Here is a 27916-nt window from a genome sequence, read left to right on the forward strand (position 1 = left end):
CTCATTTTTTTAATTTTTCCTTTATTTTTTCATTTTTTAATTATTTTTCCTATATTTTTTCCTTTTTTTTTAAATTTTCCTTTATTTTTTCTTTATTATTATTTTTCCTTCATTTTTTTCTTTATTATTTTTTTCTTTATTTTTTCTTATTTCTCCTTCAGTTTTTTATTTCTTTTTCCCTTGACTTGCTGTTACTGTTTTCCCTTCATTTTTTCCCGTTATCTTTTGACTTTTCCCCCCCGTCCCGCTTTATTATCCTCACTCCGTTTCATCGCCGTTATTATTTGACTTCACCGTTTTCTCTTTACACCATTTCATCTGTTTCGGTTTTTGCTCGTTACCGTATTCTTTAACACGGTCCCCCCCACGCACCCCCTCACCCCATTTCTCCCCTCCCCCCCCCGCTGACCGCGCACCGAGGACACCGCCCCCCCGCTCCCCCCCCCTCGAGGCGGAGCCTTTTACGACCAACGTGATTTTGTAATTTTTTTTTTTTTTGCCTGCCAACATTTTTCTACGTTTTTTTTTCCCGGTGGCCAACACACGTTTTAGCCCCAAATACCCCAAAATACGCCAAAAAAAAAAAAAAAAAAAAGAAAAAAAAAGAAAAGAAAAAAAACCGAAAAAAAACCCCAAAACCAAACAACCAAAACCAACAGCCACAGAGCCGCCCCCCCCCGCCCGGCAGCGCTCGGGACCCGTTAATTGCACTGGCGATGGTAGGTCCCGGGGCACTTTCATTTTCTCTTTGCTTCCCCCCCCCCCACCTTAGCGCGTGTGCGTGTGTTGCGCGGGGACCCACGCGCAAAAGTTGGGGGGGGCCGTGGGGGAGGGAGGGAGGGAGGGAGGGGGATGGGATTTGGGGAGGTGGGGGAGAAGAGGGGAGGGGCTGCTGTTCTGCCCCGCACAGCCCCGCGGAGCCGCCCGAGTGTTGGGGTGGGGGGGGGCGGGAGGGAAGCGCGGTGCGCGGGGGGGGGGCGCGGCTGCGGAGGGTGAAAATGGCCGCGGGAAGGGGGCGGGGAGGGCGGCAGCGCTTTGAACTTGGAGGGGTCGGGTGCGGGGGAAAAAGGGGGGTAAAGGAAGGTAAAAGGGAACCCCTTCACCCCCCCCCCCCCCCGCCGTTTTAAAAAAATAACACGCGTGGATGCGGACGCGGAGTGGATGGCAGCGTCTGCGTCTTGGTGGTGGTGGGGGGGGGGAGGGGTGGAATGGAAGTGGGGGGGGGAAGTGGGGGAGGGAAAGGGGAAAATATGAGGGAAATAACGGAGGGGGGATAAGGTAGAAGTGAAGGGGGAAAAAGTAAATTTAAGGGAAAAACGAAGGGGGAAATGAGGGGAGAAATGAAAGGGGGAAACGAGGAGAGAAACGAAGGAGGGAACGAAGAGGAAAGTTGAGGAAGGAGGGGAAAGGAAAAACGCGGAGAGAAAATCGGGAGAAAAGTTGAACGGCCGTCGGGAGGAAAGAAAGCGAAAAGTTAAAAATTAAAGAGGAAAAAAAAAAAAAAGAAAGAAATAATAACACCGAAACGGGGGAGGAGGCGCCGCGCAGAAAGCGAAAGTTGCGGCGGTGCGCGGAGCTCCCGCGGCGCGGATCTCCCCCACGCGTGTCCGCGGGGCACGGGGACCCCCACCTCCCCACTCCCTCCTCGCGTAGAGCTGCGCTGTGCGGAGTGGAGCGGGGGATTCCCTTTGGTTTTGTGTTTTTTTGTGTGTGTTTTTTTTTTGCGTGTGTTTTTTTTCTTTTCGCTAATTAGGGTTCATTAGCGCCGTGCGGAATTGGGGTTGGAGTGAGAAGTTCGCGGTTTTGGAGTTCGCCGCTTTTAGTTATTTATTATTTATTTAGGGGGGGGGTAGAGGACCGCGTCCGAAAGCTGCAGGGGATGGGGGAGAAAGAATAATGAAGTAAGAAGTGAATAAGGAGGGGTTATTCCTCCCCCCCCCCCCCCCCCCGGCCATGAATCTGCAGTTTTAATATTATTTCTTTTTTTTTTTTTTCAATCTGTATCTGAGTCCTTTCCGCCATCCCGTTGATCTGCGGGGGGGGGGGGGGGGGGGGGAATAATAATATAATAATAATAATAATAGATATATTTAAAAATAAAGTGACCCAAATCCGCGCCCAGCAGGGGCACGGGGGGACGCGGTGCCCCCCCCCCCGCCCCTCCCCATCGCGTCCCCGAAGGGGGTTCCTACATCTTTAAATGGGATGTCATATTTTGGGATGGGCTTTTTTTTTTCTTTTTTTTTTTCATCACGTCACTTCATTCCTCGCTCCTTTTTTTTTTTCTTCTTCTTCCCCCTTTTTTTTTTTTTTTTTTTTTTTTTTGTGCGTTTTCTCATTCTTTCTTTCCCTCCCTCTTCTCTCATCTCTCTCTCGGATTGGAGCCGCTTCCCCTATAAGTTCCCCCGTGAGCCCCTTTGCTTGGGTCGTGTGCCCCCCCCCCCGCCCCTCGCCCCCCCCCCTCCCCCCCCGGTATAAAATGAGCCTTTTGCCTCTTTAAAAGAAAAAAAAAAAAAAAGGAAAAGAGAAAAAGCAAACACCTCCTTAAAAAAAAAAAAGAAAGAAAGAAAGAAAAAGCGAGCGCTGTATTTCTCAATTTTTTGGCATTTTATTTTTCAATTTTTGGGGGGGGCTTTTTATTTTCAACTTTTGGCTCTTTTATTTTTCAACTTTTGGCTTTTTGCTACTCCATTTTCTGCCTTTTATCATTCTTATTTTTTTACTTTTTTTTTTTTTTTACTTTTCCATTCTCCCCCTTTTTTACTTTTCCATTTTTTCCCTTTTTTTACTTTTCATTTTCCCTTTTTTTTTACTTTTCCATTCTTCCCCATTTTTTTTACTTTCCCCTTTTTCCTTTTCCATTTTCCCTTTTTTTTTTCGCCTTTCCATCCTTTCCCCTCATTCACTTTTCCGTTTTTCCCTCCTCCCCCCCCCCCCCCCACTTTTCCATTTATCCCTATTTCCATCTTTGAATTCGCTTTTAGTTTTTTTTTTCTTTTTTATTATCATTAATTTTTTTTCTTTTTGCAAGTCGGACCCTTTTTATTTCCTCCTCGCCTCCCCCCCTTTGCTCGGGGCCGCCCCCCCCTTGCTCCCTTGCCCCCCCCCCGGGCCCCGCAGAGCTTCGCCGGAGAGAAAGAACGCGCGGACTGCTCCAGCCTCCGAAATGACTCAGTAACTTTTACGCCTCGAGTCTCAGCTCTGCAATTAGCCACTTTCCCAGCGCCGCTCGGGATGTATTCGTCTCCTCTCTGCCTGACCCAGGTAACCCCCCCCCCTCCCCTATTCTTACCTCCCCCCCCCCTCCACCCCAGAACCCGAAAGCGTTTCTATTCCTCGCTTGGTGATGCGAAAAAATAGATATAGGATGATATTAAAATAATCGTTTCTAACCCCCCCCCACCCCACCCCCCCCTCCCGCGATAAAAATAATAACAGCCGTAGGGCGGGTTGTGCCGAGCGGTGCATGGGGAACCGCGTTTTGCTGTCGCTTTCTGACACCCCCCCTCCCCCTGCTGATTGTTTTTAGGGTTTTTTGGGGGGTGTTTTGGGGGTTTTGCTGCCTCTGCTCCGTTCGGTGCTCCGATGTGGAGGGGGGGTGGTCATGGTTGTGCTGCGGTTTTGTTGTGCTGTGCATAGAGGTGTTGGGGACGCTGCTGGGGCTTGGGGGGGGGGACGCCGTGGGGTGGTGCAGGGAGGGTGGGGGGCTGTGGGAATAATGTGCTGTGAAAGTTTTTTTTCCTTCCCCCCCCCACACACACATACAGACTGTGCAGCGTGGCCGCACATGTTCACGGGGCAGAAGGAAGGGGGGGGGGCACAGAGGGAAGACTGTGGGGGGGTACAGAGAGCTATGGGCGCTCAGGGAAATGGAGGGGGTGGCATGGGGATATGTGGGGTGCTGAAGGAAATGTGGGGGGGGCTGCACAAGGCGACGTGGGGGGGATGTCACAGCATTTGGTTCTGAGTGCCCCGAGGTTCAGGACGGCTGCGCCGTGCGCCTGCAGTTCATCCGCATGGGGTGGGGTCTGGGGGTCCCCGCTGTTCCCCCCCCAGTTTGGGGTCACCCTGTGTGTGTCGTGGTGACCGTGACCGTGCATGGAGACATTGGTGGCTGCTCGGGTGCCGCCAACGTGGCCTGCTTGAGGGCCACAGCGGGGCCTGGCGAGCAGGGGGGCTCCCCAAAATGACCCCCCCCAACCCTCTGATCAGAGGTGTGTGTGTGGGGGGGGGGAGAGCGGCCGCCATTCTGCCTTTGCTCCGTCCTTATTTATTTAATGCTATTTATTTAATTGCGGAGCTGCCGTAACCTCTTCCCTGCTGGCGGCCGCCCGCGGGCTCCGGCCTTGCGCCGCGCTCCCACCCCACTGAGGCCTTCGGGGTTCGCTGAGGCCTTTGGGTGTGGTTTTTTGGGGGGAGGGGGTGAGGGGGGGGGCTTTGTGCTTTTTTGGGGGGGCTTTCAGGGTTCTTTGTCAGCTTGGTGTTTTTTAGGGGGGGTGTTTTTATAGGGGGGTCCCACCGGCAGCCCACACTTCGGGGTCAGGCCTAGCGGGCCCACCTCTGCGCAGTGGGGTTTTAGCAGGAGCAGGCTGCAGCGCAGGGCCTTATGCGGGGATGGGGGGCAGGGGCAGCCCCCATGGACACGCCGTGTATGGGTTCACAAGAGGTGACCACCCGAGGCCTGTGCCCCTATAGGTGTGGGGGTGGGAAGGAGCCCCCCCAGGCCCAGCTCGGCCCCACGCCCTGCCCCGGCCCGGGCAGCACACGTGCCATGGCGGGGAGAGGCCGCAGGGCTGCAGGGCCGGGGCCTGGCACGGTGCGGGCATGGCATGGGAACGGCACAGCACGGCGCGGGCACAGCACGGACACGAGTGTGGCACAGACATGGGTATGGCACGGGTGTGGGTTTGGCACGGATGTGGGTATGGCACGGGTGGGCAGCGCTGGGGCTGTGCGGGTGACCCCACTGCCGGCGCTCCGGGCTCCTCTTGGCGCAGTTCACGCCTCAAACTATCTTTTCTCTTTTCTCTTTTCTCTTTTCCTATTCTTATTGTTTTCTTTTCTTCTGGCTTTTTTTTTTTTCTTTTTTTAAATTAATTTCTTTCGTTATTATTTTCTTCTTCCTTTCTTTTCTGTTCTTGTTCCTATTCTCTTCATTTTCTTTTCCCTCTTATTATTTTACATCTTTTTTCTTAATTTTCTTTTCCCTCCCTTTTTCTTAATTTTCCTTTCCTTATTATTATTCCTCATTTTTGGGGTTTCTTTTCCCTTTTTTCCTTTATTTTCCTCCTCTCTTTTGTCTTTCATTTCTTTCCTCTCTCTTTTCCCTCCCTTTTCTTCATTATCTTTTCTCTTTTCTATACCTTTTCTCTTTTTCTTCCGTTTCCCCTTTTTTTTTCCTTTTCCCTTTCTTTTTCTTTTTCATCTCTTTATTGTTTCTTCTCAATTTTCCCTCTTTTCTTCTCGGTTATCTTCTGTTTTCTACATCTTCTCTTTTCGTTCTTCTGTCTTTTCTCTCTCTTTTCTAACACCTTCACTTTGTCTCTTTCCTTCACTCTTTTCTGTCTTTCCCTTTCTCACCCTCTCTTTTCTCTCTTTTCTTTCTTTCTCTTTTCTCCTTCTCCCACTGCCCGGTTCTGTCCCCACTCCTGGCTCTGACGGTGTTTTGCCGTGGGGCAGCACTCAGCAGTGCTGGCAGCACATGGCCGGGAGCGTCTGCTCCCCAAACTGTGCCATTCCCATTGCACGGGAGGGGGTGAATTTCCAACCGCTCACTTCAGGCAGGCTGCAGCTCCTCTTTTTCCAAACGGATCCTCTGCCTGAACCCGGCCCACATGAGATCTGCGCCCACCGGATCCCTTCTCTGCGGCACAGCCGCGCCAACCCCGTCCCACTCGCATGGCGGGAGCTGCGGATGGTGATGTGGATACATTGGAACGTGGGGGGACCCGCCCTGCCCTTGGCTTCGTGCATCTTCCCCCGACACTGCTGCCATCCTCCCGTGTCCCTGCGTCCCTCCAGCCCACGGTGGCCGCTCTCAGCTGTGCATGGGCAGCTCTGTCCCATCCAGAGCCATCCTGAGCCCTGCGGCACCAAAATAACCCTGGCATAGGCGGCGGCCGTGACGCGCTGCTGGCCGGGGCCGCGGCAGGAGGGTGACATTGTGCCCCGCTCAGCTGTCTGTCCCTGCTTAGGGACTTCCTCCCCTTCCCCCTGCTCACCTCTGTCCCCTCTCAGGGACCGGGCAGGAAATCGAGACGGAGCTGCCCAGATTAGCAGGGAAGCGGCACCCGGCATCACAGCCAAGGGCTGCGCACGAGGGGGGGTCCGGCTGTTTGCACCCCAAAGCAGCCCCAGCACCGTGCACCCGTTGCTGTCCCCATGATCCCCACAGCAGGGTGGGCACAGGGGGATGATTTTCCCAAATTTTCAGGTCTGCTGGTTGGATGTGTGGTTGCAGTGTTTTCTCAGCTCACTATGCAATTCCTGAGCCCAGCTGCATCCCCCCCCCATTGGGATCCTGACCCCCAGCACTGTGCAGTGTGGGGCAGGAGCTGATGGGGAGCAGCTGGGTGAAGCGTGGGGGGCTTACCCTGCTGCCCCCTCCCCTCGGCCGTGCCGCTGTGCCACGTTTTGTGCAGATGTGTCCTTGCAGGGCTGTGATTTCGGGGCTGGGGCCGTGTCCCTGGCTCAGATCTGGGGGCGTTGGTGGTGTGGGGCCATCAGTGATCCCCACTCCAGGTGCTGCCCTCAGAACCGGGGTCACATCGCTCCGTGGTGCAGTGCCATGGTAAGCACTGTGGCCACGTAGCTTTTCCTCGTGGCTTTGTGTGCCTGTGGGGCTGTCCCCATGGCACAGTGGGACCATGCATGGTGCCACCACCGCCTGCTTGGGCACACAGCCACCCCAAGCACCTGAAGGTCCCATGGAAGCCTCTTTGGGGCGGGGGTGACTCCATTCCTGGGATTTTTGGGATGGGAGCGCAGTGCAGCCGACGCCTCACCCCTCCACCAGTAGCTGCGGCGAACTGGTTTACTGGTTTCCAGCCGGGAGCTCAGATCAGCTGCCAAAGCATCAGAGCAGCTCGCCGGGAATGGCGGGGGGGGTGGGGGGGGGGGGAGAGAGAGGGAAGGTTGCAACACACTTTCAATTCTCCCATCTGCTGAGCATTGTTTGGGAAAAACAATGGGGCCGTTCTTTAAGTGCAACCTTTGGGAGAGCCTGGCTTTCCCCGCGCCATGCCCAGGACCTCGCTGCTTCTGCCCGCTCTAATTTTAAATAGATAAAAATAGATTTTTTTTTTTTTTCACATGCGATTTATGGCCAGGAGCACTCACTGGGGCAGGATGAGGCCCTCAGCTCTGCAGCATCACCTTGAACTTGGGCTGCGCACCATAAATCCGCTGCCGCGCTGCCTGGCTGTAATTCTCTCTCCCTTTTCCCCCTCCAGGAGCCCAAAGTGTGCAGAGAGCTGCGAGGAACAAAGCCCGATGTGAGCGGGGAATTGCTCGCTGCGTTGCCTCGTCCCTGCCCGTGCTGGGCTGCCCGCGAAGGATGCTCTCATCCTCCACCCCTGGGCTTTCTCTCCTTGCACCGGGAACAACCCCTGGGTGCCCAGTGCTGTGAATTAGTTGGGCACCCACCCCTCTGTGCCCGTGGCACAATGGCCGTGTGGCTGCGTGGCTTGCAGGGTGTTGTGCACGTGGGCACGAAGCGGAGCGTGGTGTTCCCTGCCTGTTTGGAGGTGGTGGCATGTCCCAGGGTGGCACTGGGGACAGTGTGCCCAGGCTGCTCGCTGTGCCCAGCGCTGGGACCCCAGTGCTTGGTGCTCATGGGGATGAGCAGAGCTGTGGGGAAAGTGATGGTGTCCGTGCTGTGGGCTCTTCCTGCATGGGAAGAAGAGATGCGTTGTTGGGTATTGCCATGAATCTGAGCACTTTTGGGAAGGAGGGGCACGTGTGCCCCATCCCTGCAGCTGGGCTGGGGACCACGGGCACTTCCCCGTGTATGTGTACGGCGTGTTGGTGCAGTTTGAGCACTGTGGAGCCACGGGTTTGGGATTTCTCCCGTGGGTGCAGCAGGCACGTTGGAGCAGAGTGCTCCACGAAGGTGTTGTGCTGGGCAGTGGCATCACCAGCACTGGGTGACATGTCGGGGGCAACCCGAGACTGAGTGTGCACTTGCAGCACTGCAGTGGGGTGGAGGTGCCGTACCGCGGTCCCAATTAGCACCAGGAAAAGGCTGAGCCCCTCTAAGGGAGGGGGGGGGGCACGCCGATCCCCAGGATGGGGCCACGGGGGTCCCCGCGGGCATCCCTGTGCCGGGTCCCGGCTTGCAGCAGCCACTCGGCCGCTTCGCCATCCGTCACGTCGGCCCCGGGCAGGCATCCCCCGCAGCCGCACCGCGCCGTGCCAGCTTGGCCGGCACCCAGCGCCCTGCACCGCCGCCAAGCCCCTGTGCTTCCCGAGTCCTGGCGAGGAGCTGGGAAAGGATCCCGCTGCCCAGGTGCGGGGAGCACGGGGCGGGCCGTGCCAAGGATTGATTTCTCGGTTAACTCGCCGCTGCTTTCAGAGCGCATTAATCCGCCCGTCACCTGCCAGCAGCCGTCCGTCATCGGCGTTTTGGGCAAAATCCCCAGCTCCGAGCTGGGCATTCCCCTCCTGGCCGAGGAGCCAGCACCCGGCCCTCCCGCTGACCCCTCCAGTTTGGGGGTTTTTATTATTCATGGATTTGGGGTTTTTTTTAAGGGTTCGTGTTGTGCTTTCTCAGACGTTTTCTGCTCTCCTTGCGAAGGGCCCCTCTGCGCCGAGAAAACGCTATTCGAGCGGCCGCCGTCCAAAAAAAACCCCCAACGTGTTTCTGATCACCAAAACCCAAGAAATATTTTTACTTTCAAAGGACAAAAAAAAAAAATAGAGAAAGAAAGAAAGAGAGGGAGAGAAATGTTGATTTTCCACTCAGACATTTCCTTTTTTCCCCGAAACCAGAGGCACTGCTCCCAGCGCCGGGGGCTCCCGTGTGGGGTACCCCACAGCCCCACGGCTCCGTCCCGGGGTTGGCTCTGTGTCCCTGCAGTCCCCTGTGCTCCGGGGAAAGTGAGACGGCGAGCAGTGTAAGGCGAGATGCGAAATCTCCTTTGGTAACCTGTGCACCAGGACGGGCGGGCGCGCGGCGTGAATACCAATGAGGGGAAAAAGTGCCGAGTAAAGGGTTTTGGATGGAAATGGCATCGCAGGAGGAGGAGGAGGAGGAGAAGCCGGGAGCCAGCGCGGATGCTGGAAGTGTGTGGGTGCGTGTGGGTGTGCACGTGCACCGTGGCACCGCGCTGACCGTCCCTGTGCCGGTGCTGTGTCCCCACAGTGCCCGGTGGCGGTCGCCCTAAAGGGGTATGACTGAAGGGGACCGCTCCTCTTCCTCTCCTCTCCTGAATTTTTTTTGGATCAAAGTCTCCGGGGGCAGAGAGCGGGGCCTGTGCGAGCAGAGCCGCTGGCAGCGTGCCACCCCGCCGCCTTCCCTGAGAGTTTGTTAAACAAATTTCTCTTAATTGCACGAGGCAAGGAGCTCGTCGTCGTCGGATGGAAAGAAGAAAAAAGTGAGGGGAGGGGGGGTGGAAAAAGATGGGGGAAATTCCCCTCCGCTCGGCCGCCCCGAGCAGCGCGTTTGGGCTGCGTGCTGTCCCGGGGTCACACGGGGCCTTGTGGCCCATGGCGTTACTGTGTTGTTGGGAAGGGTCCTCTGTGTGTGCAGTCTTTGAAATCGAAACCTGGCGGTGCAGGGAGCGTGGAGAGGGATAAAAGCTCAGCGCTGCAGCGGCATAATCGCTTTAGCAGGTCTGGGCTGTGCTGGACCCATAAGGGAAGGAGCAGGGCTCCCGCTGAGGTCATGGCTATAGATAGATACCCTCAGCCCTAGATGTGTGCAGCCGTGCTGTGCCGCTTTGGCTCTGCCTGCAGCTCCCCAAAATGGGGAGTGCCGTGGGGAGTGCAGTGCTTCCGGGGGTCTGACACCCATGGGTGTGCATGGAGGCCGTATCCCCACTGCAGAGCACGCTTCTCTGTCTGTTTCCCGTTGGGTTCAGCAGACGCATAGCATAGAGCGGAGCACAAAGCACACGAAGAGATGCAGGGGTGCACCCGTGGGTGCTGTGCAAAACACAATGGCAGCACCCAGGTTGCTTTATAGGACGGAGCCATGCTCTGCACCCAACTCCTGTAGAGGTGTGGCTGGAGCCCCACAGCCCCACGCGCGGCCCCATACGCAGCCCTGCAGTGGGTGCTGGCACTGAGGGTGCCCCGCGGTGCCGGAGCGCCGGGGTGGCTCGGAAAGGCGTTGTCGATGCGGGGCACTAAAAATAGAGAGCCATACTGGGATCTTAATGGGACTTTGTGGGAAACCTGGAAACATTTTCTCATCCCCATAAATGAGTCCAGATGCATTAGCGATGACTGCATCGCATCCTGAGGTGCCGCCGGAGGAAAGCGGGATGCGCTCGCGAGCTCCTCGCCCTGCGGTGGGGGGGGGATGCTGGGAATGGGGGAGCAGTGCAGCGGTGCCATCACCGTGGGGTTCCCAAAGCCCCACCCTGGGGTGGCACTGCCTCACCCCATGGCAGGGCCGTGATGCGTGGGGACCCACGTGGGTTTCCTTCCATTGGGCACCGCAGAGGGTGACGGGGACGTTGGCCCCACTCGAGGACCTTGGACTCCTGCAGATGGTGGCTTGGGGCCAGGCTGGGCAAGTGGCCCAGTGCCGGTGGCCCGTGGACGCCCCGTCACGAGGCAGGCTGGCACTGCGGGGTGGCAGTGTCACTTAGCGGTGACAGCGGTGTCCTGGGACCCATCGGTGCATTCTGCCCCTTTGGGGACGGCTCCACAGAGCGCGGTGCCTCTGGTTCCCCATCTCCACACACCCTTATGCCCCACGCCCCTTCCTGGCCCCGTCCCCAACCCCTGGCGTGACACAGAGGAGCTGGAGCTGAGCGCGGCCAGATGGGACACAGGCAACGGTGGGGGGGGGGCCTGGGGGGGTGCCATGAACTCTTCACCGCGGCCAATCCTCCTGCGAGGTCGTCGGCCGCGCCGCGAAAGGCCGGGGTTATTTTTGAGCAGTGACATGCTGCCAGCGTGAGGCTGGGTGTGCTGGGGGGGGAAGAGGGGGGCACAATATGGGCACCCCAGGGAGGGGCAGGTGGTGAGCCGGGTGTGATGGAGCTGGGGGGGGGTTTGGAGGGGGGGATAGAGCGGCTTTTGGATGTGCAGTGCTCTGTGTGTTGGGGTCCTTGCTTTGCAGGCACCCACAGAAGGGGATTGGGGCCCCCCCAGCACCCCCATACCTTTATCGGTGCGGGATGAGAGGGAATTAATCCGCCTTGGAAAGGCCAGGAGGGAGCACGCAGGGCTAAAAATACAGCAGCAGGGAAATAAAACCTCCTGCGTCAGGGGCTAAAGCCGGGCTCAGAGCCCCACACTGCCCTGGGGGGGTGGGGGGGCAGAGGGGATGCTGGGGGGGGAGGGGGACCTGCTGTCAGGGCATGGTGTCAGCCCTCAGTCCCTGCTGCCTCAGTTTCCCTGTGTGCAGGCAGCAGCGTGGGCCGGGCTGCACGCTGCCACCATCCCCCGGTGACATCCTGGGGGGTCTGGGGGGGTCCAGCGCTGCCCCGGCTGACGCAGGGCCGGGTGGAGGAGCTGGCAGGCTCGTTGGCAATCCTTTTCTTTTTTCTTTCTTTTTTTTCCAGTTCCATAAAACATTTCCCTCCATCTCAGCCCCGGGGGGGAGGGGGGGTTGGCTGGGAAGCCACGTGGCTGCAGAGCTGGCGGCCACGGGACGCTTTCCTCGGGGTGGAGTGTGGGGGGGGGATGGGGACACATTTCCTTGGTGTGTCCCCAACTCCCAGCCCCTTGTGGGCACCGTGCCTCAGTTTCCCCATCCTCATCCTTAGGGGCAGGGATGCGGCTCCCTCACGCCGAGGGGATGGCACCTGGGGGCACCTGGGGGTACGGGGGGGGACACCTGGGGCTGCTCTGCTTGGCGCGCGTCCGCGCAGTGCTGGCACCTGAGCCTGGGGCTGCGAAGAGAGCTGCTTTTCTTCCTGCTCTTTTCCAAAGCAACTGGCACGTTCACTGCTGCTGTGGCCTCCCGTGACCCAGGGAAGCTCCCGGCCCCGTACCACCTGCGCCGGCATCGCCGCCCGCCCCGGCACGTAGGCGCGAGCACCGGCACCGCTCAGGGGCTGCAGCAGCCCTGGGGGGTACGGGCTTCAAAGGAGGCAGTGGGGCGTGTGGGGTTAGGGAACGGGGTGCTGGGGTGCCACGGGGTTAGCACGTGTTAGGGTTAACGTGCACCACGTTGGGGTTTGGGGGTTTGGTGTGATCCCGTCCTTGGCGTTCCCAGCTGATGCTGCGGTGCTGCTGAGTTTCGGGGCGGTTGGTGAAGCGTTGTGAGCCTTTCTCTGTCCGTGTGTCCGTCCCGGCTCATCCTGTGGCTGAGTCCATCCTGCCCTTGGGATGTGGGGCTGCATCCCGGCCCCGCAGCGGGCACGCTCCTGCCTTTGTACCCCATCAGCAGTGGGGACGGGGGCAGTGGGCTCCGTGCAGGCAATGGGGCGCTGCTGGGAGGTGGCACCACGTCCTCCCGCGCCCCCGGCGTGGGCCGTGAGCGTTTTGCAAGCACGGGGCCGGGTCGTCCCCACCCCAAAGCGGGGAGAGACGGGGACGGAGCGGCTGTCACAGCGTGTTCTGCCCGCGGGCACCTCCGGCTGCGGTGGCGCGGCGCGGTCCGTCCCCACTGAGCTCGGTGTCCCGGGCCCAGCTTGGGGTGGCAATGAGGGGCCCGCACTGTGCCCAAGCTCAGGGTGGCACTGCCGGTGTGCACCGCTGTTCCGTGTCCTCGCTTGCACCACACACCCATCCTGCAGCCCCTGTGGGGCTGATTTCAGGGTGCACCCCAGGGGGACCCCCCGTAGCCCCTCTGGGCCATCTCAGAGCATCCAGCTCTTGCCCCCCCGCTGGCCCTGCTCGGTGAACGTTTGCAGTCTTCGTCTCCCCTGGTTCTGATCTGAAGGTGCTTTGGGCGTTGGTTTGTGCAGCACACGGCACCCGGCGTGCCTCAGTTTCCCTCCCGGCCGCTCACCTGCACCGGGACCTGCAGAGCCGGCCGGGAAGCTCGGCCGGAGAGCAGCAAAAATTATGAATAAGCTCTCATTAATAAATACTTGATGATGAATCCAAATAGATTTCCTCCTCTGGAGCAATTATTGTAAAATGGGCTCTAATATGTTGCAGGGACGGCCCCGAGAAAGGTTGGGTGCATTTCAGGGACTAAGTGCCTTCCTTCAATACACTCTAATGAGCACTTTCAAATCATTTGCATCTGTCTCGGCAACAGGTCTCATTACCAGGTTAACTTATTACCGAGCGCCGTTGCTGCGAACAGTTAATAGGCGGCTACTGAAGGCCTCACATTCGTGGGGAAACTGACGGCGGGGCGAGCACGGGGAGCATCTTCCCATCTCCACCGTGGGTTTGCAGGGAAGCCAGGACTGGGATTTTGGGGCATAGGGGAGCGCGGTGCGTCCCCCCGCTCGCAGCGGTTCCTGCAGGGCACGGCGCGGCGCGCAGCGTGCCAGCCCCTGCCTGGGCTCGTCCGGCCGCGGGGATGGGGAGCTGGCAGCCCAGAGCCGGCAGCGTTTTTGAGGTGTGTGGTTGGCTGGCGGAGAGGCTGAGCATCCTTTAATAACACCAACCCTGTGTGGTCCGCGCGGGGCCGAGTGCTGCGAGCGCATCCCGCACCGCACCGGGATCGGATCGGCGACGCTGCGGGGCAGTGCGACCCGCCCTCACCGTCAGTCCCATCCCGTCCCCTCCTCCTCCTTCTCCCCCCTGAAAACTGCTCGGGAATTTCCTGAGGAAATGTGGGTTTTGGTGTTGTTTTTTTTTTTTACATTGGAAAATGCAGAGCTCACAGAGCTCGACCTGTCTGGACGAGGTGCTCGCGCAAGGGATCCTCAGATGCCCATGCTGAGATGCCATCGTGCTGTGGGACCCGTGCCATAGTGCCCGTGCTGTGGGACCCGTGCTGTGATGCCCGTTCCCGTAGTGCTGGTGCCATAGTGCCCGTGCTGTAGTACACGTGCTGTGGTGCCCATGCCGTTGGTGCACATGCCATGGTACACGTGCCGTAGCGCCTGTGCCACGGTGCCCACGCGGTGCCACTCGTAGTGCTTGTGCTCAGGTGCCCATCCCGTAGTATCCATTCCGTGGTCCCCGTGCTGTGATGCCCACAGAATTGCCCTCCCTTCCCGTGTGCAGGAAGGCCTGCCCAGCCTGGTGACATGTCCCTGGGTGGCACAGTGCGTCCCCCTCTGTCTCCAGGGCGGAAGGCACCGCACTGTGCTGCTAATCCCAGCACGGCGTGCCCAGCACCGCGCGGGGCATCCGTCCATCCGTGTCAGATGGGCACTGGGATGGAGCCGAGGATTGCTGTGTCTCAGTTTCCCCTCCCAGGCAACGCTCCCCTGCCTGGAAGGGCTGCACGGGGGGGGCCCGGTGCCGGCAGCACCCCGGTGCCAACAGCACCCCGACGCAGGCAGCTCCTCCCCGGGTTGCGGGGCTTTACAAGCCCGGGCTGGAAGGGCCCCAAGAACAGGCTCTGCTGCCAGATTCCCGGCCGGAAATGCCCTGAGAACAGCCTTGTCTGTGGTATTGCAGCATGTCTCTGCTTCCCAGCCCGGCAAATGAAAAACAACAGGGGAAAAAGTTAACCAGCCCCGTGCCGGCGCTGCACCATGCCGCTGCGAGGCAGCGGGCTTCAGGGTGACCGGTGTCCGTGGGGGTCCCCAAGCTCAAGCAGCAGGGAGCTGGGAACCATGACCACGGTGTCCCCAGGCTGTCCTGGGTGCCACGGGGACTCAGCTCCCTGCCTTGGTGGCAGCGTCCCCCCCGCTGTCCCTGTGCCCCCGCCTGGCCCCGCTTAAAGCGGCTTAGCTCGGTGCAGCATCCCCGTGCGGGATAAGCTGTGCGGGAGGGAAAGTTGGTGCGGGGCTGATCGGCTTTGGCTCTGGCTCCTGGCTCACCCTAATCCCACCACAGTGCCCGTGGGGGCGAGGGGGCCACACTGGGGATCGTCACCAGTGCGGTGGGGCCATCGGGAGGGCACTGAGCGTCCCATGTCCCCGCTCATGGTGCTCCCTCCCCGGTGTCCCTGCAGTGGGACAACGCGTGGTGCCCTCCAGCTGCCCCTGCCCGGGGTGTTGGCGAGGCCGGGGTATGGCAGCAATTTGTAGGGCTTGCCTGGATAACCGGCCACCAAGGAAGATCAGCCGCCCACCGCCCCGGCCAAGTATTGTTTTTGGAACTTGCTGCTTCTTTTTTCGGCTCCTGTCTTACTTTTCTTTGACCTTCTTCCCTGATTTAAGACACATGCCCAGCCCTTGCCCAGCTGCAGTGAATTAGCGGCTGCTGCTGGGGAGGGAACCAGACCCTGCGGCCACGCGGGGCTGCGGACATCCCGGGAGCAGCAGGCAGGGGCGAGTCCGCGGGCAGGATGGGATCCTAGGGCAGAACGGGATCCTAGGGCAGGATGGGATCCTAGGGGCAGAACGGGATCCTAGGGGAAGGATGAGTCCTAGGGGAGGGATGGGATCCTATGGGCAGGATGGGATCCTAGGGGAAGGATGGGAACCCTGTGGGTGGGATGAGATCCTACAGGCAGGATGGGATCCTAGGAGCAGGATAGAAATCTTATGAGCAGGATAAGTCCTAGAGGCAGGATGGGTTCCTACAGGCAGGATGGGATCCTGTGGGCAGGATGGGAATCCTATGGATAGGTTGGTTCTATGGGTGGATGGGGTTCTGTGGGCAAAATGAGATCCTATGGGTAGAATGGATTGTATGAGCAGGATGGATCTTGTGGGCAGGATGGGAATCCTGTTTGTGGGATGGATCCTACATGTAGGATGGATCCCTTACGGGGTATGAAGGGCCAGAGCTCAGGTGATGCTGCTGGGGTCAGTGGGGGAAAAAAACGGATCTGGACTAGGGGCCATCATCTTCCAGGATGGGGTTGTGCTGGCAAATAATGGGGTTTGCATGTGGGGGGACTTCTGGGGTAGGTGGGGCTGTGCTGGTGGGCTGTGCTGGGGCAGTGGGGCCAGAGTGGAGCAGCTGTGGGACTGAGGGCCCCACACTGGAGCAGGGTTGGTGCGGGCAGGGAGCAGTGAGGTCGCTTGGGGACAGGGCCGCGGTGGCCGAGGAGTGGCTGCCCCCGGCTGCACTGAGACCCTGCACTCTGCTTCACCCCTCCTCGCTGTGACTGCAGTCAGGAGGGAAGCAAGGAAATAAAGGGAAGAGAAGGTTTTTGGAGGGTTTGGTGGCTTTGCCACCTCCCAGCTGGGATTTGGGGCACGGGGGCTGTTCCCGACGCAAACCCGAGCACGGATTTTTCCGAACTGGGAAAATGAGATGTGGGAAGGAGGGGCCGTGGAGATGGATGCACTTTCCTTGTTTTCTTTCGGGGATGGACTCGTCCGGCAGCCAAATGGAAAAAGACAGTCAGAGCACGCATTGCTCACCGGGCTGCACGCCAGCAGCCGGGCTGCCCAGAACTGGGGCAAACTGGGGGGAGTTCCCTCGCGCCAGGGGGAGCCCCGCTGTGCCTGCTCTGTGCCCGCACCACATGGCACCGTGGGTGCTGGGAGGTGCTTGGTATCTGGGAGAGATGTGGGGTGGCCCCCACGGTTCTGTTGCACCCTGGTAGGTTTTATGGGGATGGGGAGTGATGTTCGTGCCCCCGTTGGCATCGCAGTGGCACTGGGGGTCCCTGTCCCTGTGGTGGGCAGGTGCCGTGTCCCTGCCCTCTGTCTGCTGGCTGCATGGGGACGTGGCAGAGCGTGGCTCCACAAGTGGCTAGGAGTTTGTTTGGGGACAGCAGGCTTGTTCCCATCATGGCCCCACAGGTGGCTGAAGATGTGTTTAAGGACACCAAGCCTGTCCCCCACAAGTGGCCATGGGAGAGTTTGGGGACACTAAGCTCATCCCCATTGGAGCCCCACAAGTGGCTGGGAATGGGCTTGGGATGCCAGGTCTGCCCCTTTAGTGCCCTACAGGTGAGTATGGGGACACCAGGTCTGCCCCAGTGTGGGCCCTGAGGTTTTGTTTGGGGGCAACATGCCAGGTGCCACAAGTGGGCGAGGGTGGCTTTGGGGCCTGTCCCCATCGTAGCCCTACAAGTGGCTGGGGGTGGGTTTGGGGCCGCATTCCAGGGCCATGGGGGTGACGTGCTGTCGCTGTGCCCCACAGGATGAGTTCCACCCCTTCATCGAGGCGCTGCTCCCCCACGTGCGGGCCTTCGCCTACACCTGGTTCAACCTGCAGGCCCGCAAGCGCAAGTACTTCAAGAAGCACGAGAAGAGGATGACGAAGGACGAGGAGCGGGCGGTGAAGGACGAGCTGCTGAGCGAGAAGCCCGAGGTGAAGCAGAAGTGGGCCTCGCGCCTCCTGGCCAAGCTGCGCAAGGACATCCGGCCCGAGTGCCGCGAGGACTTCGTGCTCTCCATCACGGGCAAGAAGCCGTCGTGCTGCGTCCTCTCCAACCCCGACCAGAAGGGCAAGATGCGCCGCATCGACTGCCTGCGGCAGGCCGACAAGGTGTGGCGGCTCGACCTGGTCATGGTCATCCTCTTCAAAGGGATCCCGCTGGAGAGCACCGACGGCGAGCGGCTGGTCAAGGCGGGCCAGTGCACCAACCCCATCCTCTGCATCCAGCCCCACCACATCAGCGTCTCCGTCAAAGAGCTCGACCTCTACTTGGCCTACTTCGTCCGCGAGAGAGGTATGAGGGGGTCCCTTCCTTCTTTGTGCATCTCTTCCCTTCCCTAGGGGATGAAGGACACCTTTCAGACCCCGCTGAAAGGGCCCCGGTGCTCCAAATCGCTCTGGCCTCAAGTGTGTGTCCCTCACCGTCCCCTCTTCCCCATCCAGTACCAATCTCAGTTCCTAGGGTACAGTCCCCAGGGGTGCTGCTGATTCTGGGGGCAGTGGTTGGCACAGTGTGTTCCCAGCGTGTCCCCCGGGCAGTGCTTTGCCACAGCCGCTCCCAAAGCCTTTGGGATCCAAATGGGGAAACTGAGGCATGGTGCAGCACCCATGTGTGGTCCCCAGGCCGATGTCCTCACGTGCCAGGAGGGTGGGGCTCGTGCCTCAGGCCAGCTCCTGTGCTATTCGGGCAGGTCCCCATGTGCTGGCACGTGTGGCCTCGATGGCAGCGGGCACATGAGAGGGAAGCAGGTGGAGTCGTGTTGGTAGGACCTTTGGCAGCCTGAGCGCATCATCTGTGGGGCTGAGGAGGGGTCTCACCCGTACAACTGGGACGCTGTGCTCCCCAGTGTCACCCGTACTTCTCAGTGTCACTGTGCATCCCGATGTCACCCATGTCCCCCTGCACCCCATGGTGGGCATGGAGCGGCAAGGAAGATCAGGGCTTGGTTGTAGGGCTCTGCGGGGCATCCTAAAGCAGCAACCCCATAGCACTGCGCGGTGCCTCTGGGACCCATCCCCACCCCAGGACCTGTCCCTATCCCAGGACCCGACTTCATCCCCATCCTGGGACACATCCCCATCCTTGGCCGCATCCCATTACGCCTCTGCAGTGGGATGACCGCTCCTCACCCGGCGCTGGCCGCAGCCCAAGGACGGATAATGACACCGAGGGGGGCACCCGGTGGCTGTAATCCCAACAAAGGGGATTGATGGAGCCATAAATCACAGCGGGCGCGGGCGGATGCATCGGGTGTCACCTCGGTCCCCCGGGAGCCACCGCGGTCTGACTGGCATCACGTGCGCCCCACAGCCCCCGGTGCTGGGGGTCACCAAACGGGGATGGCTTTGGGGATGGGCAGCTCACACCCAACGGTGCAGGGACAGAACACTGACGCTGGTACGGGTGGCCCCATGCGGGGCATTGGGGGCTCCCGGCAGCCACGCAGTCCCGGTGTCCCCAAGGGAAGCAGCCGCCCCTCTGCCACCCCCCACCCATGACCTTGACCCCGGCGTCTGGGTCCCCAGCAGCCGCAGTCACCTGATGTCTAATTGGGAACACGGCGGCTGTAAATACTCCCTGATAAGGCCCTGGCAGCCGCTCACTTTCCCTGTTAAGGTCGCTCTGCACTGTGGTTAAGGGGGACTGGGGACAGCAGGGGGGGACCTTTGGGTGCTGCTGGGTGCTTGGCCCCATCGTGAGCCCGCTGCTTTGGGCTGCAGCACAGAGGAGGGGGAAATGGGGTGAGGAGGGATGTGGGGGGCAGGGGCTGGGGGGGCTGGGGGCCCCTTGGCCTGGTGTGCTCCTGCTTGCTTGCTGCTGCACTCTCAGTGCTGTGCGCATCTGCACACGGCTGCGTTTTCCTGCACGCGTCTGCACAATGCTGCACGCTGCTGCTCAGCCGTTGGTGCAGGATCGTGCACAGTCCGTCTGCATTTCCCCGTGCTTTTGCACACTCAGCCTTGCACACGGCTGCACTCTCGCACACCCCTGCCTTTTCCTGCTCACTCCTTCGCAGTCGGTCCTGCACGCTCCTGCATTTTGGTGCACGCTTCCGCTCCTTCCCCGCTTTGCGCTCCACTTCCCACCTTTGCGCACCCCGACCTCCGCCCCCCCCCCCTCCCCGGCTGTAGGCAGGAGGAGGCTGGGGCCTTCCCCCCCCCCCCGCTGCCCGCAGCCCCCCGCTATGGGGCCGGAGCACGTGGGCTCGGCCACCCGCCCGCGCCCGCTCCTTTTGCTGCTGTCAGCAGAATTTCCCAACCGCTGCTCTGGCAACGTGAGGGGGGGGGGCTGCGGAGGAACCCCCACGGTCAGACCTCCCTGCTTGGGGGGGGGAGTGAGCTGCCCCCTCAACGCGGTGCCAAGGGGATGAGCCCTGCGGGATGCCCAGGGGATCCTGCGTGCACCTGGTGCGTGTGGGGAAACTGAGGCATGGGGTGAGGCTTGTGGGGTGGGAGAGGTCTGTGCCCCCCCCTTCATGAGCACTCTGCAGCCCCGCAGTGCGCTGAGTGCTGGCTGCAGGGCTGGGTGCAGGATGGGTGCAGCACTGGATACGGGGTGGGTGCAGGATGAGCTCAGGGTGGGTGCAGGGCAGTTACAGGATTGCTGCAGTGCTGGGTGCACGCTGGGTGCAGGGTCAATTGAATACTGGGTTTACACTGCAAGGTGGGTGCAGAGTCGTTGCATACTGGGTGCAGGGTCCTTGCAGTGCTGGGTGCACGCTGGGTGCAGGGTCACTGCAAGGTTGGGTGCACATCGGGTGCAGGAGGCTGCAGGCTGGGTGCGTGCTGGGTGTGTTGCAGTCGCAGTGCTGGCTGCAGCACGGGTGCAGTACGGTCGCAGGGTGGTTGTGGGCTTGTTGCGAAGTTGGGTGCACGCTGGGTGCACGTTGGGTGCAGGGTGACTGCATGCTGGGTGCAGGCTGAGTGCAGGGCTGGGTGCAGGGCTGGGCTCTGCACACCGCAGTGGGGGAGGGGTTGGCGCTGCAGCCCAGGGCTGGGTGTGCAGCAGAGGGGGGGGGGGGTGGGCTGGTGAGGGGGGGGGGGGGGAAGCTCGGAGGTCGCCGGTGAAAGTCAAAAGCATTGCAGTAAAATGGTAATCAATCTCCCCAGTCGATTGTGCCAGGACCTTCGAAGCATTACAGAGAGATTCCTCCCTACAGCAGCAGCCTGGGCTGGGGGGGAGGGGGGGGAAAGAAGGGGGGTGCTCCCAGCCCCACACCTCCATCTCTCTCATCCCTGCAGCTCCATGGTCGCTAGCCCTGCATCACCATCCCAGTGCCCCATTCCTGCATCCCCATGGACTCCAGCCCTTCACCGCCATCCCTACACCCCCACCCTTTACCCCCACCCCTTCACCACCACCCTACACCTGCATGCCTATACCCCCACCCTTCAACCCCCCCCACTCCTACACCCCCATCTCTACGCCCCCACCCTTTGCCCCTATTGGCACATCCCACTCCCAGTGCCCCATCCCTGCATCCCCACCCCCATATCCTCCCCACACCCTTATGCACAACCCCCTGACCACTCTGTGGAGGGGGCACAGGGTCAGCACTGCACTGCTCCCCCCACCTCTGGGGTGCTCTGTGGGGGTGAACCCCATAGCCACCTCCCCACCTCTGCCTTGCTGTGAGCTTCCCCCAGCAGTGTCCTCTGGCTGAGCCCAGCAGGGCAAACAGATGGGTACAGAGGGGTGTGAGTGTCTGGGGGGGGCAGGCATGTGGTGGCACCGTGCTCCCCTTGGCACTGCGCTGTGCCCCCCCCCCCTCCCTCCCCCCCCCCCCCAGTGCTGGCAGCCTCTTATCTCCCATCCCCGGCCCCGGCGTGAGGCAGATGGCACCGATCTGCCGGGGACACCGTGCCAGGGCTGCCCGTGCCAGGGGGGGCCGTGCCAGATGGACCGGGCATCGCCGCCAGCACGGCCGCAAATATTTATTGGGGGGGGGGGGAAATGGAAGGGGGGAGTGTGGTTGGAGAGACGGATGGGGCATACAGCAGCAGCGCAGGGATCTGGGAACTGGGGGTCCTGGACACACACACCCCACCCCACCCCTCCCGCCGCCCCCCAACGCCGCGTAGCGATGTCATCCATCAGAGCAGCTCCGCGGGGTGGAGTTCCTGCAGAGCTGCGTCGGACGGAGGGGTGCGATGTGGGGGAGTGCGCCGGACCCCGGGACCCCTCATCTTCCACCCCCCCCCCCCCCCCGGCTCCCTTTTCCCCGGTGCCGTCGGCGCACGGAGCTCCGCGGATCGATGCGACCTCGGGAGGTCGGGACTTCCCCGGCGATCCCGCAGCGCCCGCGTCCCTTTGCGGCCCCACGGGCTCCGGAGCGTCCCCGTGCTCAGCACCACTGCGATGAGCTGCCCCGTGCTCAGCACCACTGCGATGAGCTGCCCCGTGCTCAGCACCACTGCGATGAGCTGCCCCGTGCTCAACTCCCCGGGCTCGAGGGTGCTCCCCCACCACCCGACGAGTAACAGCAGATGAGCGCTGCGTCCTGCCAGCACCTGCCGCCCACCCCTCCCCCCCCTTCGCCCCCCCGCCCTGCCGAGCACTGTGCCCTCCCCGGGGCCGCCGTTGCCATCCTGGCCGCGTTCCCGGCTCCGTGCGGCGCTGGCGGGGACAGATGGGATGGTGGATGCCGACGGCTGCGGCCACGGGGAGGGGGCAGACCGCCGAGACCCCCGTGCCCGCCCGGCACCGTCAGCTGCGGCCGTGTCCCCGGCGGCCCCATAGGGATATCCCCCTGTGCGCCGTGGGGAGCAGTGCCCGTGGGGGTGGGGGCGTGAATGATGGTGAGAGGCTGTGCCGTGCCGTGGGGCCGTGCTGTAGGGTCGTGCCGTGCCGTGGGGCCGTGCTGTAGGGTCGTGCCGTCTATGGGGCCACGCCATAGGGTTGTGTCGTGACACGTGGCCGTGCCATAGGGCTGTGGGGCAGGGAATCATCAGGGGGCACAAAGGGGCAGTGCGAGGGACGTGTGGGGTGAACACTGTGCCGTAGTGCTGTGTGTGCCGTCACCGCCCTCCCCCCTCCATCCACTTAATTCTCCTTTCTGTTTTCTCTGCTTTCATTTCCTCTCTTGTTCATTTCTCCCTTTCTTCTCTTTCCTTTTTCCTTCGTTCCTTTTTTTTAACCTTTATTTCTTTTTTTTTTGGTGGATTTTTTTTCACTTTTCCCTTTTTTCTTTCCCTTTCTCTTTTCTTTTACTTTCGCGTTTTTCTTTTGCTTTTTCTCTTTTTATTTTCATCTTTTTTCCTTTTCTCTTTCTCACTTATTTTCCTTTTTTTCCTTTTCCTCACTTTTTTCTTTTATTTTCGTGTTTCCCTTTGTGTTCATGTTTCTCTTTTTCTATATTTTCATGTTTCTCTTTACTTTCATGTTTCTCTTTTTCTTTAATGTTTTTCTTTCTTTTTCTCTTTTATTTTCCCATTTTTCTTCCTCTTCTTCCTGTTTCCCTTTCCCCCTCTCTCTTTCGTTCCACCTCTCCTTCCCTTTTCCTTCTGACCTTTCCCTTTCCTTCCCCCATTTTCTCTCCTTTCCTTTCCCCCTCTCCCATCCCACACCCCAGGGCTGCCCGCCAGCATCTGTGTGCGGGTGGGGGGGGGGGGGGGGGGGAGGACCCCCCAGCCCTTCAATCCCATATAAAAACTTACGGGGCCCCAATGACTGCCTGGGGCTTGGGGGGGGGGGTGTCACCCCATCCCACTCAGGGGGGGCCGATGGCACCGCTCTCCCCTTCCTCCCCCCGTCAGTCCCCTTTGTCCGCTGCCATCTGTCCCGGCTCTGGCAGCGTCCCAGCTCCGTGCCGGGTGGGGGCCGCGTTCCCCCCGCACCGCCGCCGCCGTCTCCGCTCTCCCGGGGTCGGCCGAGGACAGGAGCTCGCAGCTCTCAGCTCGCAGGCGCCGGCTGCCTGCCCAGCCCAGCTGGCTGCGACCGGGGAACGTGGCAGCCCCGCCACCTCCAACCAGCAACCAACAACCGGCGTCTAAAAACCGGCAGCTAACAACCAACAAGTAACAACCAGCAACTGACAGCTAACAACCAGCAGCTAACCACCAGCAGCTAACCACCAGCAGCTAACCACCAGCAACTAACAACTAGCAGCCAGCAACCATAACCAGCCACCAACAACCAGCAGCCCGCCCCTATTTCTATTTGGGGAGGGGGTTGGGGGTCCGACGCATGCCCACGCACACACCTTGAGCCAGCCAGCCCCTTCCCCCCCCTCCATGTGCTGCCAGGATTTGGGGGGGCTGAGAGCTGGCGAACTCGTCACACACTGAGCGCTGGTTTGGGGGGGACAGTGGGGTTGCTGGGGTGGGGGTCTGGTGCTGTGGGTTGCCACGCTGAGCCGGGCAGTGCTGTGCTGGGATTGTACATGAGGAGCTCAGGCAGGAGGGAGTGGGCTGGGCTTTGTGTGTGGGGCAGTGGGATGGGGGCAGTTGTGGGGGGCAGGAGGTGGGGGTCCCTGATTGCCCCCCCACAGCCCCACAGCACAGCTCCCACGGGTGTGCTGTCCACGCCGTTCGCTCCGGGCCCTACTGACGGCCCTATAGTGGGGGGGTGGGCAGCCACAGAGGGAGGGATGGGCAGGGAGGGTTAATCGTGGGGAAACTGAGGCACAGAGGCCCCTGACGGCCCCCCCACGCCAAGCATCTCCCCCCGCACCACTGCCAGTAACACCGTGCCCTGTTACCGTCAGCACTCGGGCACGGAGCCAGGGCTCTCCCGCAGCCCTGGGGGGAGCCCATCCAGCAGGGACCCCCCCCCGGGGACAGCCCCACTTGGGGTAGCGAGGCCCCATGGTGGGGCTGCCATGGTTGGGGGTTGGGGGGCCGTTCCCAAGCAGCAGTGCCGTGGGGTGGGGGCACTCTGCCAGCCCGGGGAGGTCATAATTCAATGGGTGGCACAGTGCCAGGCTGCCAGCGCGCCCAGGCAGCCCGCCCCCCCCCCCCCACTTCCCCCCCCCTTTCCCCCTCCACGGGCACACGCACACTTCGCTATTTTTAAGAGGTTGAGAGCTATCGACCTGTTTGGGCACCCAGGCTCAGCACAGTGCGGGGGGGGGGGGACACTGGCACTTCACCCCATCCCCTTCATGTCCCCCCCCCCCCACAACTCTTGCTCACAACCCCCCCCCCGCAAAAGGGAAAAATCCCTCAAATCCTAAAGAGAATGGGGGGGAGGGGAGGGGGGGGTCCCCAACAGCAGCAGCGCTGCAGTGTTTGCTTATGGGGTTGCAGCTCTATCAGGGTGCCCACTCCTCCCCATCGCACCCGAGCTCCCGGGTGGGGGGGCTGCAAAACTCATAGGGACCCCCCTGGGTGTGTGTGTGGGATTGGGGGGGGGGGGGGGGGGGGGAACACGCACGCCATTTTAGCGCTTGTTGGCCGTCCGCAGGCAGCCGTCACATGGCGGTGAGCGCAGAGCTTGGCCGGCCGCTGCGCCGCGACGAGGCAGCCAGAAATGTGCTGGCACGCTCAGCCCACGGCTGCCGGGGGGGGGGCCCCCACCCACCCCATAGCGGGGCTCCTGATAGGGGCCCCCCACCCCGTAGCGGGGCTCCTAGGGGGGGCAGGCCCCCAGTGCGTACCCCGGCATCGTGATGCTGGGTGAAGTAGAGGTACGAGGGTGCAGGGATGTCCCGGGGAAGAGGGGGGGGTGTGTGGGGGGGGTCAGTGGGTGCCTGCTGGGGTATCCCGATGGCGGATAAGGGAATGGGTGAGTGAAGGGTGTGTGGGGCGTCTTGGGGGTTTGGAGGGGGAAGTGAGGTGTTTTCGTGTGCCCATAGGGGTGCGGGTGGTGTTTCTGGGGGGTGGAAGAGCCGTGTGGGGCATCTTGGGGTGACCGCAGGAAGGTCTTTGGTGGGTGGGGTTTTTTTAGGGGGCATTGTGGGATGAGCGGAGGGCTGTGGTGTTATTTTGGGGGCTGGAAGAGCCGTTTCGGACATTTTGGGGTGAGCAAAGGGCCATGGGAGATGGCTGAAGCGATGGAAGAGCTGTGTCAGACATCTTGGGTTGACCGAGGAAGTGTTCTGGGGTGGGACAAGCACGATTTGGGACATCTTGGGGATGACCAAAGGGCGGTGGGTGGTACGTGGGGGGATGGAAGAGCCATTTGTGACATCTTGGGGTGACCAGAGAGCAGGAGGAGATCTGTGGGGTGACGGAAGAGCTATATTGGCCACCTTGGGTCAACTGATGAAGTATTTCTGGGGGGAGAAGCTCAATCTGGGACATCTTGGGGTGACCAAAGGGCTATGGGGGCTATTTGGGGGGGTGGAAGAGCCATTTGGGGCATCTGGAGGTGACAAAATGGTTATGAGTGGTATTTTAGGGCACAAAAGAGCCATTTTAGGGCATTGTGGGGTGATCAAAGAGCAGGAGGAGATCTGTGGGGTGATGGAAGTGCTGTATTGGCCATCTTGGGTCGACCAATGAAGTATTTTTGGGGAGAGAAGAGCCGCTGGGTACTTTGGGATGACCAGAGGGCCACGGGAGGTATCCAGGGCTGTGGGAGAGCGGTGTTGGCCGTCTTGGGATGACCGGTGGAGTATTGTGGGGAGAAGAACGGTTTGTGATGACCAAAGGGCCAATGGAGGTGTCAGATACGGAAGAGCCATTTGGGGCACCTCAGGATGAGCAAAGGGCTGCGGGGTCATCCCGATGTCACGGTGCAACCAAAGGGCCGTGAGGAGCATCCTGATGTAGGGCGGGAGGGCACGGGGTGACCGCAGGGCCTTGGGGTCATCCGTGTGGGGGGAGCGCAGCACCTCGTGTGGTGTCACCGTCCAACAAAAGGGACCACGAGCAGCTCCGGTCGACGTCATGGTGCCAACAAAGGGCTCTGAAGTGGGAAGAGCCACGTGGGCACCGTGGGGTGACCCAGGAGAGCGTGGGATGTGGGGAGAGGCACCGTGGGGGGAGCGGTGCCGCAGCGCGGAGCCCACAGCCGCTCACCCCACGCTCGGCAGTGCTCCATCGCTAAACCACTTCCAGAGCCGGCGGCAGGAGGGGCCGCGTTGGGTGTGGGGGGATGTGGGTTCCTGTCCCCACATTCCTGACCCTCGTGGATAATGAGCTTTGCTTTTCCGAATTGGAAGAGAGGGGGAAAAAGGGGGGAAAAAGGCAACGGTGCCGTGCTCAACGGAAGGGGGAATTTCTGCTCCCTAAAATGGCCGCTCCGGAGGAAGCGGAGCGTGGGGCGTCGGTGGGATGGGATGGGGCCAGCACCGAGCGGGCACAAAATGGCTGATGGGGAGAAAAGGAGGGGGGGGGGGAGAAAAGAAGGGAAAGAATGAAACGTGGGAGAGAGAAAAAAAAAAAGAGAAATGGAGAAAAGAAAGCGGCGGCAGCGGCGGTGTTGTGACTGCGCTGTTTGGATCGTCTCAGCCTTTTCCTGGCACCAGGCAGTGCCGCTGACGGCCAAAGGGGTGGGAGGAGGAGGAGAAGGGGGGCGGGGGGGGGAATGAAGAAAAGAACAAAAATAATAAAGATGGGGGAATGCTTGGAGGGCTCCGCAGGGCCCAGGATGCGCCGTGTGCCAGGGTCCAGGGGAAGGATGCTCCCGTGGCTGCTGAGCTCAGCGTCTGCGTGTGTATTTTTAGACGAGGGGACGTCAGTGCCGCGGTGGCCGTGTCCCAGCCCTGCAGGGATGGCAGCGTTGGGAGCATCCCCAGCACCGCCACCGTGGGACCGCGCGTCCCCGTGTCCGGGGATGCATCGCTTTGGTTGTGGGTTACATCCCTGCCGGGGATGGCCGTGCCTCGGTTTCCCCATCGACAGCGTCCCATCTCAATCCCTTTTTCCCTCTCGCAGATTCCGAGCAGAGCAGCAGTCCCCGGACGGGCATCGCCTCGGACCAGGAGGACACGAAGCCCAACGCGCTGGGTAAGAGGGGACGCATCCCCCGGAGGCTTTGCAGCCAACAGCTTCGGGTGCAGTGGGGAAGGGGTGAGGGGGATAGGGCTCAGCCCCTCTGCGGGTGTGTGGGGGGAGGTGTGGGCGCAGGGGGCATCGCGGTACCCCCACTCATGCTGTCCCTCCTCCTGCCCCACGCAGACTCCACAGACTTCCAGGAAAGCTTCGTCACCTCGGGGGTGTTCAGTGTCACCGAGCTCATCCAGGTGTCCCGAAGTGAGTGCCACCCCCCGAGCCCCCTTTCCAGCACCCATCCCAGCGGTGCCATCCCCCCACGGGGTGTCACCGCCCCCTTACTGATGACATCCTCTCCCCACAGCGCCGGTGGTGACGGGCACGGGCCCAAATTTCTCCCTGGGGGAGCTGCAGGGCCACCTGGCCTACGACCTGAACCCCTCCAGCACGGGCATGAGAAGGACGCTGCCCAGCACCTCCTCCAGCGGGTGGGTGCTGCCGGGCG

General features: G+C 60.8%; 1 protein-coding gene across 7 annotated transcripts in view; it reads left to right on the forward strand.

Moving 5' to 3' along the window:
* The first annotated feature begins 428 nt into the window (after positions 1-428).
* Positions 429-27916, forward strand: part of NFIC (nuclear factor I C) — a 35790-nt gene continuing 8302 nt past the window's right edge. For 3 of the 7 annotated variants that reach the window (XM_065747337.1, XM_065747340.1, XM_065747342.1), the window contains exons 1-5: positions 2820-3264; positions 17296-17827; positions 27355-27426; positions 27598-27672; positions 27776-27899. In XM_065747337.1, coding sequence (XP_065603409.1) covers positions 3235-3264; positions 17296-17827; positions 27355-27426; positions 27598-27672; positions 27776-27899 — 833 coding nt within the window. In that variant the 5' untranslated portion in view covers positions 2820-3234. Of the gene's footprint in view, positions 720-2818; positions 3265-17295; positions 17828-27354; positions 27427-27597; positions 27673-27775; positions 27900-27916 lie in introns of those variants that run through there. The other 4 variants (XM_065747341.1, XM_065747343.1, XM_065747338.1 and 1 more) reach the window with 3 other exon arrangements.

This window comes from Cyrtonyx montezumae, unplaced genomic scaffold (genome assembly GCF_038088225.1).
Source record: "Cyrtonyx montezumae isolate F1298 unplaced genomic scaffold, pur_monq_1.0 scaffold_44, whole genome shotgun sequence".
NCBI classification, from domain to species: domain Eukaryota; kingdom Metazoa; phylum Chordata; class Aves; order Galliformes; family Odontophoridae; genus Cyrtonyx; species Cyrtonyx montezumae.